The sequence below is a fragment of the Solanum pennellii genome, chromosome 1, assembly GCF_001406875.1.
Source record: "Solanum pennellii chromosome 1, SPENNV200".
NCBI classification, from domain to species: domain Eukaryota; kingdom Viridiplantae; phylum Streptophyta; class Magnoliopsida; order Solanales; family Solanaceae; genus Solanum; species Solanum pennellii.
The window spans coordinates 102,338,990-102,352,703 of NC_028637.1; the positions used below are offsets into that span (position 1 = coordinate 102,338,990).

General features: G+C 36.3%; 2 protein-coding genes across 5 annotated transcripts; both read right to left on the bottom strand.

Annotated features, from left to right (window-relative positions):
- Positions 1–611: 611 nt before the first annotated feature.
- LOC107007882 (pentatricopeptide repeat-containing protein At1g10270) lies at positions 612–4,671 on the bottom strand. The gene is made up of 2 exons (XM_015206715.2): positions 2,790–4,671; positions 612–2,114 (listed from the first exon to the last, which is right to left on the bottom strand). Exons 1-2 carry the CDS (start codon positions 4,558–4,560, stop codon positions 964–966), a joined length of 2,922 nt encoding a protein of 973 aa, XP_015062201.1. The 5' UTR covers positions 4,561–4,671; the 3' UTR covers positions 612–963.
- Positions 4,672–5,754: 1,083 nt separating this feature from the next.
- Positions 5,755–13,633, bottom strand: LOC107010178. Of its 4 annotated transcripts, none has more exons than XM_015209427.2 (16): positions 13,181–13,633; positions 11,530–11,643; positions 10,906–10,965; positions 9,502–9,570; positions 9,329–9,424; positions 8,652–8,732; positions 8,443–8,561; positions 8,260–8,361; positions 7,847–7,963; positions 7,421–7,489; positions 7,187–7,253; positions 6,777–6,830; positions 6,610–6,702; positions 6,434–6,496; positions 6,309–6,344; positions 5,755–6,203 (listed from the first exon to the last, which is right to left on the bottom strand). In XM_015209427.2, exons 1-16 carry the CDS (start codon positions 13,196–13,198, stop codon positions 6,075–6,077), a joined length of 1,287 nt encoding a protein of 428 aa, XP_015064913.1. In that variant the 5' UTR covers positions 13,199–13,633; the 3' UTR covers positions 5,755–6,074. The 4 variants fall into 4 exon arrangements, with proteins under 4 accessions (XP_015064913.1, XP_015064907.1, XP_015064917.1 ...); XM_015209421.2 differs by having other exon boundaries at positions 8,652–8,735; positions 13,181–13,612; XM_015209431.2 differs by lacking the exon at positions 13,181–13,633 and adding an exon at positions 11,863–12,311 and having other exon boundaries at positions 8,652–8,735.
- Between the last annotated feature and the right edge of the window lie 81 nt (positions 13,634–13,714).

Here is a 13,714-nt window from a genome sequence, read left to right on the forward strand (position 1 = left end):
CAACATTTGATCAGGGAGTACTATTGAAACCCAAAAGACAAGAGAAAAAGCTTTTGCACACCTCAGCATTACCTCAGAAAGGTTCAGCCTGTAATGAAAACCTGTGCAGGGTATTATTCCTAGCATATCATTAGCCAACACTGGACATTGTTGCTGAGACATAACAAGCACAAGATAGTGGGTGATGATATCATAATGGGTGCTTAAAAAGAAAGCTTATCACCTGTATAAAGACAAAGTCTTGGAATTGACTTGCTGCAAATAATAGAACTTATGTTGCAACTTGCAACATTGTTTTCTTCTTAGCAACCAACAGAGTTCATTTGCACTGAAGTCCTGAAGTTTGAGACCCCAAAAGCTGCAAAACTAAGTCCCAAAGCAACAATCTGCAGTCATTACTGAACATAATCCATCTCTCTATAGTCAACATCAACAACAAAGGCACAGATAATTTACATTGCCAAGTAACAGCTTATCTACAATTCATAATGACAATATATGTAGCTTACAGATATGTGAATGAAAAGTGTTTTTTCGCCTGGCTTAGAAAATTGTAGAGTGCATTATTTAACAAAGGCTTCATCAAGTAATAAAAAGAATAACAAAGAAGATATTTTTTTCGACGAGGCAAATACATTTTATTAATATGAAGGGAAAAATTTAAGTGTACAAGATGCAGAGTAATAAATATATCTTCTCACCAATAGTACAATTTAATTTGTTTCACCAAGCACAACTATTCGATCACTTGTGAGCAACTCAAATCGCAAGTATCACCTAAAACCATCAATTGTCTCTACAAAATTTGTCAATGATTTCTATAGGTGCATGCTAATCCATGACCATAGCCAAATCAGCCCATGAGAGCACGTGACATCTGACATCAAGATGTTTCTATTCCTGCAGTCCTATTTAGATAACTGTATCAGAAGCAGCTCCCTCAGAGAAACTATGCTTCCCAATTTACATTCTCCCTTGGCGTGCCACTTGGGGGTATTGGTATTGCTCAATATTGTCCCCTTGGGATGAGGCCTCTTCTGTTGCTTGATGCCCAGGTACTTGTGCAAAAGTTGATGCTGGACCTCTAACTGATTGGGATGTGTGTGAGGTTTCATTTAGTGGAGTATGAACAGGTCCTGATGTCAGACCTTGCATTGAATGGATTCTTTGTCCATCCATGGAATAAGGTGATGCCTTATAAGGAGTTTGTGTGAAACCTGATGGCTGACCTTGATTTTGATGCTGTCCTCCTTGTCCTGCCATATAAGAGGGTGCTGATGACCATTGTGAACCGTGTCTGAAACCTGATGGCTGACCTTGCATTTGCTGTGATCCCTGTCCAGCCATGAAAGAGTGTGCTGAAGCGTCTTGTTGGGGCACGAAAGAAGGTGGTGATGCTTGTTGCACGTTTCTTGCAAAAGCTGATGGCTGACCTTGCATCTGCTGTGATCCTTGTCCAGCCATGAAAGACGGTGGTGAAGCTCCGTGTTGAATAAAAGAAGGTGATGCCTGATGCGAATTTCTTGCAAATGTTGATGGCTGATCTTGCATTTGCTGCGGTACTTGTCCGGCAATAAAAGAGGGTGGTGAAGCTTGTTGCCACCTTGGATTAGGTGCTGACTGCTGGCCGTGCATTTGATGTGATCCTTGTCCAGCAACAAAAGAGGGTGGTGAAGCTTGTTGCCACCTTGGATTAGGTTCTGACTGCTGGCCTTGCATTTGCTGTGATCCTTGCCCAGCAGTAAAAGAGGGTGGTGAAGCTTGTTGCCACCTCGGATTAGGTGCTGACTGCTGGCCTTGAATTTGATGTGATCCTTGTCCAGCAACAAAAGTGGGTGGTGAAGCTTGTTGCCACCTTGAATTAGGATCTGCCTGCTGGCCTTGCAGTTGATGTGATCCTTGTCCAGCTACAAAAGATGGTGGTGAAGCTTGTTGCCACCTTGGGTTAGGTGCCGACTGCTGGCCTTGCATTTGTGATGATCCTTGTCCTCCAATGAAAGAAGGTGATGAAGCTTGTTGCTGTCCTCCAATGAATGAGGGAGGCCACGTTGAATTAAGAGCTGAAGGCCGACCTTGCACTTGTGATGATAAAGAAGCAGGTGATGTCTGTTGTCCTGCATAAAGACATTAAAAAGCTTTCAAGAGTCACAAAAAACCACAACATTGAAGGAAATATTGTATGAGAGACCTGTTTGAGATTTAAGGACTATAAATTTAGAGAGACAAACGAGCCTGTGGTGAACCATATGATGTTACACCAAACCGTATTTTGAAAATGTAAATCTCTTATGAATAATGCAAATGGAAAGAAAATATAGTTTTTCAAAAACATTAAGTAAAGGTTACTCCATTAGATAAGATGGAAGTGAAATTGTTACAACCACTTTGGATCATGTGAAGCACACATTCATTAGTCTGAATATTTTCTTAGAAAAATTATTTGAACAAGTCATTTAAGAGTATACATGTCATAAGATATCTTTGTTTCTAAATATTATTCTAAGAGTTGGCACACTTAAAAAAATTATTTGTATGAAAAAGAACCTCTAGCAAAACTATTACAACTAAATAATTGTGGAAGTAGTTATTTTTCTTTAGAAAACAAAAAACAAACCAGTTAGGCCAAGAAAATTACTAACAGCTTCAATAGATTTGGTTTTTATGTAGATATTAGTGGCACATTCCAACCAATCAGTTGTATATATGCAAACCAAACATATATGCTTCAAACTAATGATTCTATTGAAAATGCAATATAACGAGATGTGCCAAAAGATGGAAAAAAGTACCTGCAGCATGAGAAGTTCCTGGTAATTGTCTAGGCAATTGTGAAAGCCATGGAACTTGTCCTCGAGGTGGTGTAGAAGGTGGAGAGTATGTAGGTTTAGTAGCAAAAACTCTTTCAATCTCCTCACGACGACCTTGGTTACCAAAACTTTCTAACAGGAACTCTCTGAGGGAACTGGTGAGACCAACACCATAGTTTATTGTTTGAATAACTAAATTGGAACTAGCATCATAATTACCTTCCCCACAGAGTGCCCTAATCACAATATCATAAGTTGTCACGTCAGGTTTTGGTTCTCTCTCACCCATCTTGGTGAGAATAGGCACGCACTCTGCAACCTTGCCTTTCTCAATCAAGAAATTAAACCACTTCTCAGCATAGACTGGAATGACTCTCAGCCCTGCCTCCACCATCTTTGTGTACTTCTCCAGTGTGCCTTCGACATTATCCATCTTCACATATGCCTCAATCATTGTCCTATAAGTTGTGACATCTGGGCTCAATGACTTGTTACACAACTCCATATAATATTTTTCTGCTTCCTCCATCATTTCAAGCTCGGAAAGTTTTGTTATCATATTATTGTAACCTGCAACATCCATTGCAAAAGGTCTGGTCTTGAGGCCCTTCCCCACCTTCTTGAAGGTCTCCAATGCCTCTGAAACCTTTCCTAGCCTAAAACACTCATTCACCATTAAATTAAATGTGTCGGAATTCACAGCCTGGAATGTTGGTGGCGTGTGATCATCCAACATTGCATCAAACAATGCCCATGCCTCAGTTTCCCTCCCATGCCTCAACAACACCTCCAACAACACATTACAAGTTGCAGGAACCATCCTATACTTCTTATCAAGAAGTGATCGATATGATTCCATAGCCTCTTTTACCTTCCCCTGCTTAAAAAACCAGTCCATAAAAGTAGCATTCACCACCCCATCATAAACAGTGCACCTTTCTTTCAACTCATCAAACAGTTCATTTGCTTTCTCTAAATTACCCAAATTCAAGAACCCCAATATCAAATTATTATAAACTAAGGAATCCGCACCATGTCCTTTATTAAGCATTTCCCTAAGCAAATCCACAGCTTCAGCTATACGGTCAGAATCAATTAATCCCTTGGTAAGATGGCGATATGTCACAGCAGACGGACTAAAAGGCGCATTTTCAATAATATGACTGTATACTTTCAAGCCTTCGTCAACCTCACCAGCTTCACAATGTGACACAATTACATGATTGTATGAAACAACGTTCGGAATAATATTATACTGATTGAAAAAGTACTGAAACAGTGCCTTAGCATCATTATACCGTCCGGACCGATACATAGCACCGATGATAGCATTACATGTGAATACAGTCGGCCGTGTGTTTGAGAAAACGGCGTGACGAGCAACAGCAGCTGCAGCGTCCAAATCACCAGCACGTACAAGAGATTGAACGCGATTGTGCAGGTTAAGCCGAGGGCCCACCAACGCTGAGGTGGTATCAGGAAGACGGGATCGAGGATCATCCGGAGAAGGCGGTCCCCTGGGTAGTGGATCACGGCGTAGGGCATTGATTGGTGGTTCAATACGAAGTCGCCTCTTCCGACGCCTCCGTTCAGCAGCGGCTTCTTCCGCAGATGAAAAAGCAAATGATCGATGAGGTAGAAGGAAATTAGGGTTTTGAGGATTGTGAACGGATGTTGTGATTTGAGTTCTGACGGCGGCGACAGTGGCGGAGGAACGGCGTAGAGAGCGGAGGAGTATGGCATACTGTGCCATGGCGGTGAGGATTTAGGCGAAAAACTGAAATGTCTGAGCTTAAACCCTAGAGAAGATGATAGAGGTTTAACTGAGAAAATACTAATGTGTGGTTGATATAACTTTTGCATTACCTATTACACTGATCAATCACCCTATGCTTCTTTCTAATTTAATATCTTAAACTATATTTTGATATTGAAAAAATATAAATTGTAATTTTTTTTTGTATATTTATAAGAAAAAAAAGTAATACACGATAACTATTAGTCAAAATTCTTATTATTTGACTCTAAAAAAGAACTGAAGGAGAATTTACGAATTTTTAAAAATTACCCTATTAGAAACATTTGTTTTGACTATTGAAGAAGGATGTAGCTAATTAAAGGAAAAATTGTAAATAATGAAAAACTAATAATTAAATTAAATGTTATAACCACACTTTGATTTAATTACGCCCTATAACAAACTGTTTGTCAGTAACCTATCTCCTTCAAACTCTCGCTTGCTTCCTCTCATTTTTATATAAACACAAATGTATAAAATGTGTTTGTATTTGTATAAAGCGAGAAAGAATTGTATATATACATATATTTTCGTTTCTACTCCCCCTCTCCCAGATCTCGCTCGCCTCTATCGCTTATACAAAAAGAAACAAAAATGTATAAATTGTGTTTCTGTTTGTATAAAGCGAGAGAAAATTGTATATACACATGCAAATACATATATCTTCGTCTTATACATTTATAATTATACAATACAAATATTTTTCTGCCTAATTTTCTTTTGTCTTTTTCTCTTTCTTGTTTTATACATAGACAAATTATACAATTGATTTGTATACAATTGCTTTCCTTTGTATATGTATAGCGAATTATACAACTGTTTTTGTATATGTATAGCGAACTATACACATTTATGTTTGCTATGGAACACAATTATGCAAACTTTGCTACAACATACAAATATGAATTTTGTGTTTGCTATATATGAAAGTTGTTCTTAATTAAAAGGGAAAATGCACAAGTACCCCCTCAACCTATGCTCATAATAACAGAGACACACTTATACTATATTAAGGTTCTATAACATATTCAATTTACTCTCACAAGTAGATTTTGAAGAGGGAAAGATGAACGCAACCTTTCTACCTTTGGTTAGAGAGATTATCTTCGATAGATCCTTGTTGTTTTCAAAAGAGGATTGCAAGAATAATCAGACAGCAAAATAGCAAGATACAAGTGAGCCAAGAGGCAGTACTTATGAGCAATATTGTTGATCTGAAACAAATCACCAAATTGAATGCCATAAATATAAACATACCTATACAGCACCCTTGGCATTAGACCAAAAAAAGAAGAAAAAAATGGTATTTACAAATACCACAAAATTTATCTATGAGAAGGAAAAATGATTCCCAAAGGCAAAAGAAAGATGACTGAATTTATCTATCAGTCTTGTATGGCTATTTACTCTTAGCTGCTCTTTGTATACAATGTATATACAAACAACTATATAACTTATCAGAAATTTCATTATGTGTATGTCTCTGTTCTCCCTTTTTCTTGACTTTGAAATGGATCAACCCAACATTGATCTTGCTTGATGGCTTTACCCCACCTCTCTCGAAAAATCTTCATTTCGATATACGATTGTCTCCTAACCTACAGAATGTCATTCAATTTAGACTTCAAGTTTTTGCACACGGACAGTGTATAACAACAGGTAACTTTTCGTAGTAAACCAGATACAATAAATAATGAACTTACCAGAGACCGATTGTCAAATTTCTCAACTGGAGCAGCCTGCAATTCCGAAAGGAGATTTCACTTTAAATGGAACACAAAACGAAGAATTTATGTAATTTAAGTATGTAAGATTTGAAGAACCATACCAATGTATCAGAATCAGACAAGTTCTTCCCTTGCGGTGAATTATTATCTAATTCTTTGATCACCTACACAAGAAAAACCAAACACTTAATCCATTTGCTCCTAAGTAATAAAAGTAGATCAAAATTGCAAACAGAGGATCGATGATCAATGATAGATCAAGGGAAGAACTACTTGCCGTTTCTACATCTGAATTAGCACCGAGAGAAGGGATAGCCAAATGAGTTATGTACTCTGCATCAACCACGCCAACTTTCTTGGTACGATCACCCTGAGAACTAATAACACGTGTTATAATCATGCCAAGAAGAGATGAGAAGTAGGAAGAAAGTTGTTTAGATTTACCTGTGCACAATAACCAAGCTTCATATCCAAGCCCCATGCATGGATCAGGTCGTTCTGTAGCAAAAGAACGACTAGATAAAACCAGCAAAAAGAGGAGTTGCAAATTTACAAGTTAAACATTATCACTACAACTATATCATCACTAGCAGGTCTTTGTGACGTTGGAAAAAGGAAAGGTGATATGCTATAGACATCTCGGTATAAAATCATACGACAATAGATCATTAGTACACATTTATGTAACTGCATATACTATCAAGTATCATGGAGGAGATAACTACTTAAAAAATAAAAAAGTTTGAGGTTTCGATTGAGTTAACTAACAAAAGATTTTGAGAAATTGTATTTACTACAACACACAAGTTGGTTGATTACTTGTTAGCACTTAAAATTAATTAAAGTTCCCCTACCTGGACCATATACCAAGCACAACGCCAAGCGGCTTTTGAGAATACCGGAGCCATCATTTCTACCCACCTGCATACCGATTAAATAAAAATGAAAAGGTTGTTTTATTACTAACAATACTAAATCATTTGAGCCATAAAGAAAAAGAGGGTCACAGAGCAAATAGATTTAGTTCGAAGAAACTTGTTATCAGATAATATTACATTAAAAAAGAAAAAAGGGTTGCAGTTCTTTACCCCACACAAGGAGGTTCTGTGCTGTTGTTATCACACGTTCGGCCACCTCTATTTAATCTGTAGAACCTCCTATCAGATCAAACAAAAATACCAGTAAGCTTTTGGAACAAGACAGTGAACATGCAAAAGTAAACACATGAATAATATCAGGATTCCTTATTTTTTCCCAAATGCTAGAGCATAGAGATGACCCCGTCGGTTGCAGGAAATCACATTATTGCAAGCTATAAAGGAATTAGGACAAATTTTTTATTTTCTCGCTGGAAACGAAGTTCAAATTTCAGTATTTGTATCTCAAACTCAAAGGGCAATTAAATACTTTGGTCCTTGAGTTTGTTTCATAAGCATAAGGACGCTTCTGCTTTGCAGTAATTCGTCATCTTTTATAAGATTAACTTGCAGAACCGTGAAAATTATGAGTCTAACCTGTGCACCTTGGATCTCCCTCTGCGCACAGTAATATGATGATGTACTTCCGATTTACTAGCATCAAGTCCTGGCTGTGATATCTCCAAGCCTTCTTCTCTTACAATAGATATATACCTGAAAAAAGACTTGTGCAGTGAGAACATTATATTATTACCAACTAGCCTAATGCTTGCTGGTTATTTTTTGCTGTAACACTAATCACACCAAGATTTTCGTTGAATCTGCTCAATCATCAGTTGATGTCAACTTTTTTAGCATAAAAACATGTGCAGTAATTAAACGGGTGAACCGTAAGCATTCAACAGTTGCTCTACTCTGAAATCAGTGTTTCAAGTGATATATATATATATATATATATATATATATATGTTCATAATGATACTAAAGACCGTGCTGTAAGATAGACTTACTTCTCCGGATGAAAGTTTTCGACTCCAAGGTCCTCATCCCACAAAAAAATATAGTCGTATTCAGAAACTATATCCGGGTGCAGAAACCTCTTCGCGAACCACCTATTTTTGGAGAGTTAGATGAGTGAAAAAAGATGCAGGCGACTAGCAATCAGTATCAAATTTAATTAGAACTGACTTTACCATTTTGTTTGGTTCATAGCAGAGACATGTATGGCACGATTACTCCACTCAAGATCATTCCACTCATCCACCACACCATCATAGTGGAAAAGCATCACAACAAAGTCATGTTCAAGAAACTGCAACAAGTTACAAAAGCAATTAAAAAAAACAGAAAACTAAAATGACATTTACAAGCTAAACAGGAAGCGTAAGATGAAGAAACATACCCTTTTAACAATTTTGTTCACCAGCTCTTTTTGCTTTATTCCAACTGCAATTCCCAATAAGTTAACTGAATGTGGTGACTTCTTCTGAACACAAAAGTATTTCATCATAAGCAACCAAAGAAACATTGGAAAATAGTTGAACTAGTGAATGATTTGTCTCGTGGACAAAGAAATTTCATATAGTAAAAGTTCATGACAATTTAAAGGTCCTGAATCACTGCCATATTTCTTGAGATGACTGAAACTCAAGTAGTATTTATACACTGGATAAGCATAGAGTTTCTGCATACTTTACACACACAGAGCACACCTATTGGTATATGATTTAAAATTTGTGCGATGTGAGTGACATCACATTGACAAAAATATTCATTCTGACTGTTCCCTTTACCACCTAAGAATAATTGTACCTGGCCTACATAATCTCCTTTGACATCACAGTCAAGACATAAAACTTCCCGTGAAATTTTGAAGAAAAAATAAAGGACCTAAAGCTTTCTAAGCACAACAACAGATCAACTGATGAAAAGTATCAAAAAAAGCACTTAAGGCGGTGGACTATACGTGGATGATCCATCCAACCATAATCATTCCTATGCAAGGAATCAAAGATTGAAGATAGTCCACAGTGAAATAAAAAAACTCATGAATAATTTACAACCAAAATAACTAGTTACCTCAACATCACCCCACAATGGTCGCATTTCCAGGTTTGATGTTTTAGAAACAATTCCTTCTGGGAGTGCCTCACTCCCTAATGGCCTGCACTTTTTCTGTGAGGGATAAAATGAGAACCTCCAGAGAGCCAAAGATAAAAAATCAAATTAAATAATAGCTCTGTTTCTCAAACCTGGCATTTATTATTTTGCACATTCTCTGTCACATGACTCTCTTGTTTTTCCTCTCTTGGTGGTGGTACCTAAAAAAAATGATGTTCGGAGGTTAATTCATGGTCAATTCTGTAACTGTAGGACTAGATATCCCAATACAATTGAAGTTAAACTAGTCTCAACCAAATTACTTGTGTTCCAAATACACCAGTTAAACTTGTCTTGACCAAAATGTTCTTTTTATCTCATTAATTAGTACACTAGTTTCAACATGTACCCTCCCTTCGTACTGCAAGCTTGGTGTATAATATGTGCTTGTTCCAAGAATCATTACAGAAGTCAACTTGGAATCTTCCGTCGCAAAGGTGAAGTCCTAAAGAGAGCTAAGAAATATGATGCATAACAGAAATCTCAAACTAAGTTGTGCCGCTTAAGCTTTCTTATAATATATTATTAAAGGAACATAGTAAAACACACTGTACATTTATTCGTCGTGTTCTTGCTTGGTAGCAAGCATAGGCAAAGGAATTCAAGGGGAGCAAAGAGCGGACCTTCACAACACCCTCTCTTGAAATCCATAGGAGTACCAAACCACTATAAGAACTTTACAAAGTCCAGAGCACGTAATTACAAACCCCTACAATCAAACAGATAGATCCTATGGTAACATAAAAGAAGCAAAATATTAAGTTCTAGAACACATAAAAGCTGAATGGAAGGGAGACACGAAGGAGAAACACAGTCAACTTCCCTTTTCACAATCAGAGTTCCTCAGTTTCTAGTGGTAGACTTCAAGTCTTGAGATAAAAAATAGAATTTAAAAAAAGAGAAGAAAAGTAACAAATTTGAGAGGGAAAAGACTGGGCAAGTTTGGGATTAAGGAAATTGGGAACTGAGAGGAAAGAGTACCGAAAGTAAGTCCATACACCCTCATAAACAATTTGGGATGAAAGAAATAGAAGATATTTCAAGTAAACTAGAAGAGACGACAAACTTGAAGAAATGTTTTATTTCATCTAGACTTTCAGCGTAAGAATGAATACGGTTTTATACAGATTGTTGCATCAGCTTGACTGGCAAGAATACCTACACTGTTTTGTGGTGATTTAGTGAAATGAACCTCGGAAAAGTGAAACTCACACTGAGAACAAGGTTTTAAAAAATCTTCTTTCCTTTAGGTGCAGTAAATTAGGCTAAGGTTCCTTTTTTTTCACCTTTCTTTTTTATTATTAGCCAAGGTTAAGTGAGATCCGAGCTAAAGATCGGATGTAAATACGAAAGGACTCAATAACTGACACTTCTGTATTTTGTGAATGTGAATTGATGTATATAAGGTAAGTATAACTAGAAACTAGGCAGCATCTCAACAACTTCAGAAAATCTAACAACACAATTACTAAAAGCTGTCTTCTGAAGAAACAAACCTCGCATTTTCCGCATTGTCCATTCTGCTTTGTACTGTTCATTGTAAAACCTGAAAAAGCCTGCAATATTCAAATTAGTAGTTAAAGCTTATGTAAAAGAAAATCTGAAAGGTTACACAAAACAGTTTTGGTTATAGAAGGAACAGCGTAGCTGCTTAGTCCACTAATGTAAACCTAGATATCCCTTACTAGGGATTTTACACAAATAAACCTAGATATCCCTTACTAGGGATTTTTACACAAATAGCCAGACGGATTCATTGTTTACTTTTCCTAGCCAGTATACATAGATTGTACAACGGTTATATTTGGTTAGATACATATATCATACATTTGATAAACAGTTAAGTGGGTTTGCTATTTAGGTTATTTCTTCTATTAAAACTCCAAAATGCATCTGAAGAGAAACTTTTATAATTGTCCATCCATCCCGAAGCAAATGACACCTTTGATGCCAGCTCACTTGCTTTTACGGGGTGAGTGCAAGTGATAAGAACTTTAACACTTCAATCAATCAAATCATTCAAGTAGATAAAGAAAAAAATTCCAAGTAAGTGGTCCAGTATCAGTTCTACACAACCAAAATGGGTCCACTGCAATTAAATATAATTAGCTATATTATACCCTGAAATCCTTAGCCATCAAAGCACTTCCGGTAAAGTAGACAGCACAAATTAAAGCAAGAGTCAAGAAGAGGCTGCAGATAAATGATCTACTTTTAGGATCAGGCACAGAAACCTGAAAAATAGCACGAGCACAAGAAACATCGTTAAATAGAAGAACAAATTTCATAGTCTCAACTGTTTAGCAATGAAAATACAAAAATTAGTATTTTCCCCATCCGAACTACAAATCCACTTTATTTAACTGAAAACTCCCCAGTATTATTGTATTAAAGATAGTTATATGCTCCTCACCTTTTACTATTAACTTTAAACAGACAAATTTTAGCTTTACCTTTCAAAATAGAAAAAAGAGAACTTCAAACAGAGATAGTATACACTCTCATATTGGTAGTCACACAAAGTCAACCCTGGATATTAGAACCCGGAAAGACAGTAGACAGAGTATTTTGATGAATCATATACTCGTATTTCATTTTGTTTGAAGTGGTAAAAATGAGTTTCCAGGATGACTTGGTGAAGTATCTCATGTTAACGCCAGATTAGTAGAAACCCATAGAGGTTTTACTAACAAGGCTTATAAAGTCTACATTAAATCACTAACAAATTTGCTGCACACAAACTGGAGCTTCAAGAGTTTAGGCCTTGAGAGAGACAGAAATTGCTCAAGCAAATTAATCTCTGTCTTTCTAGAATATGTGCTTGGTTATTGCAAGTACTAATCACCTAACAAAGCTCAAGTAAGAGGTGCTTCATAATCCTAATGCCATTATCCATTATCTAATTTAATTAAATCCGGGAACCAAATTTAAAGAATTTAACTCTTAAAACCTAACTGAATACGCAACCTAATGTGATCCACTAGGCAACAAACCAACTTTCCAGATGCACAAGTTCAATTTTGCTTCTTCCATAATCAATTGTGAAAGGGAACAACAAAAAACTAAGGGAAATAGATGCAGGAATATAGCAATAAAAAGCTCCTTACTCCTCCAGCCACAATTACTTAGAGAAGATGGAAGTTGGGATAGCCATTGAATTATGATAACAGCTAATTGAAAGCGACACCATTGACCCTTCCTATCATATCAATATGCTACAGTATTCTACATTGCCCCCAATTCAATGATTCTCTTTTCCCTTCAATACCCCCTTTTTTCTTAAAGAAACCATAAAAAAAAAATCAATTCTTCTTCAAAATTCCACTATTGTTGTATTCTTTTCACTAACCTCAGAACCAGCATTAACCATGTAATCCTATATTAATAAGCGACAGTTCTAAGTTTCCCAATTTAATAGCATTACTTCTTTTTCCCCCTTCAAATTCCCATCATCAACTCGAAAGAAACCGAACAAATACAAGAAAACATTTCTCTTTTTTAAAAAAATAAAAATCACATCTATATTTTTTCCTTTTCACCAACCCCAAAAACAGCATTAACCTTGTCAACCTCAAACACAAGAAACCAACAAAAAACAAGTCAGCACTTATACTTAAAAACACAGAAACAGCCTCAAAAGAGAAAAAAAAAAACAAACAAAGATAAGTTCGAATTCTTGAAACTGTAACAATCTTGATTAGTCCCCACTCCCCACCACCACCACCACTAATCCAAAACAACTTCAATCAAGAAGAAAAGGGGTTTACTTACAGTATTCCAAGACTTCATCTTTGCATGAATAGAGCTCCAAAAAAAAAAAACAATCCACACAACAAGGGTCTTTGTTATCAAGATTTGGGTAAAAAAAGAAAGAAAGACAAAAAGATGAACTTTTTCAAATGAATATAAAGAAAGAAAGAAAGTCGAATAGTCCTTATAGGTAAAGCAACGGATCAAAAACAGAAAAACCAAATTCCAAAGAAAGAATGAACTAAAAAGGGTGTTTTGAATATACAATCACTTTCAAAACCGCTCAAACGATGTCGCTCCCTCTTCAAAAAAAATCTTTCAAGAAACCAAAACAAACAGACCTCTACATACACTTCCTGTATGTATATATATAGTATTTAAGATAGAAGGAAGTTGTTTTAATGAAGCAAGAAGACAGAAATAAATTATACTAAGAAAAAAAAAAGTATAAAAATTTGTTTTTATGATTCTTGAAAAAGTTGAAACCGAGTTACACGGTGGATAGTGTTGTCGTGCTTGGACGTGATACAATTTGTCTTCTCGCGAGTAGTAAAA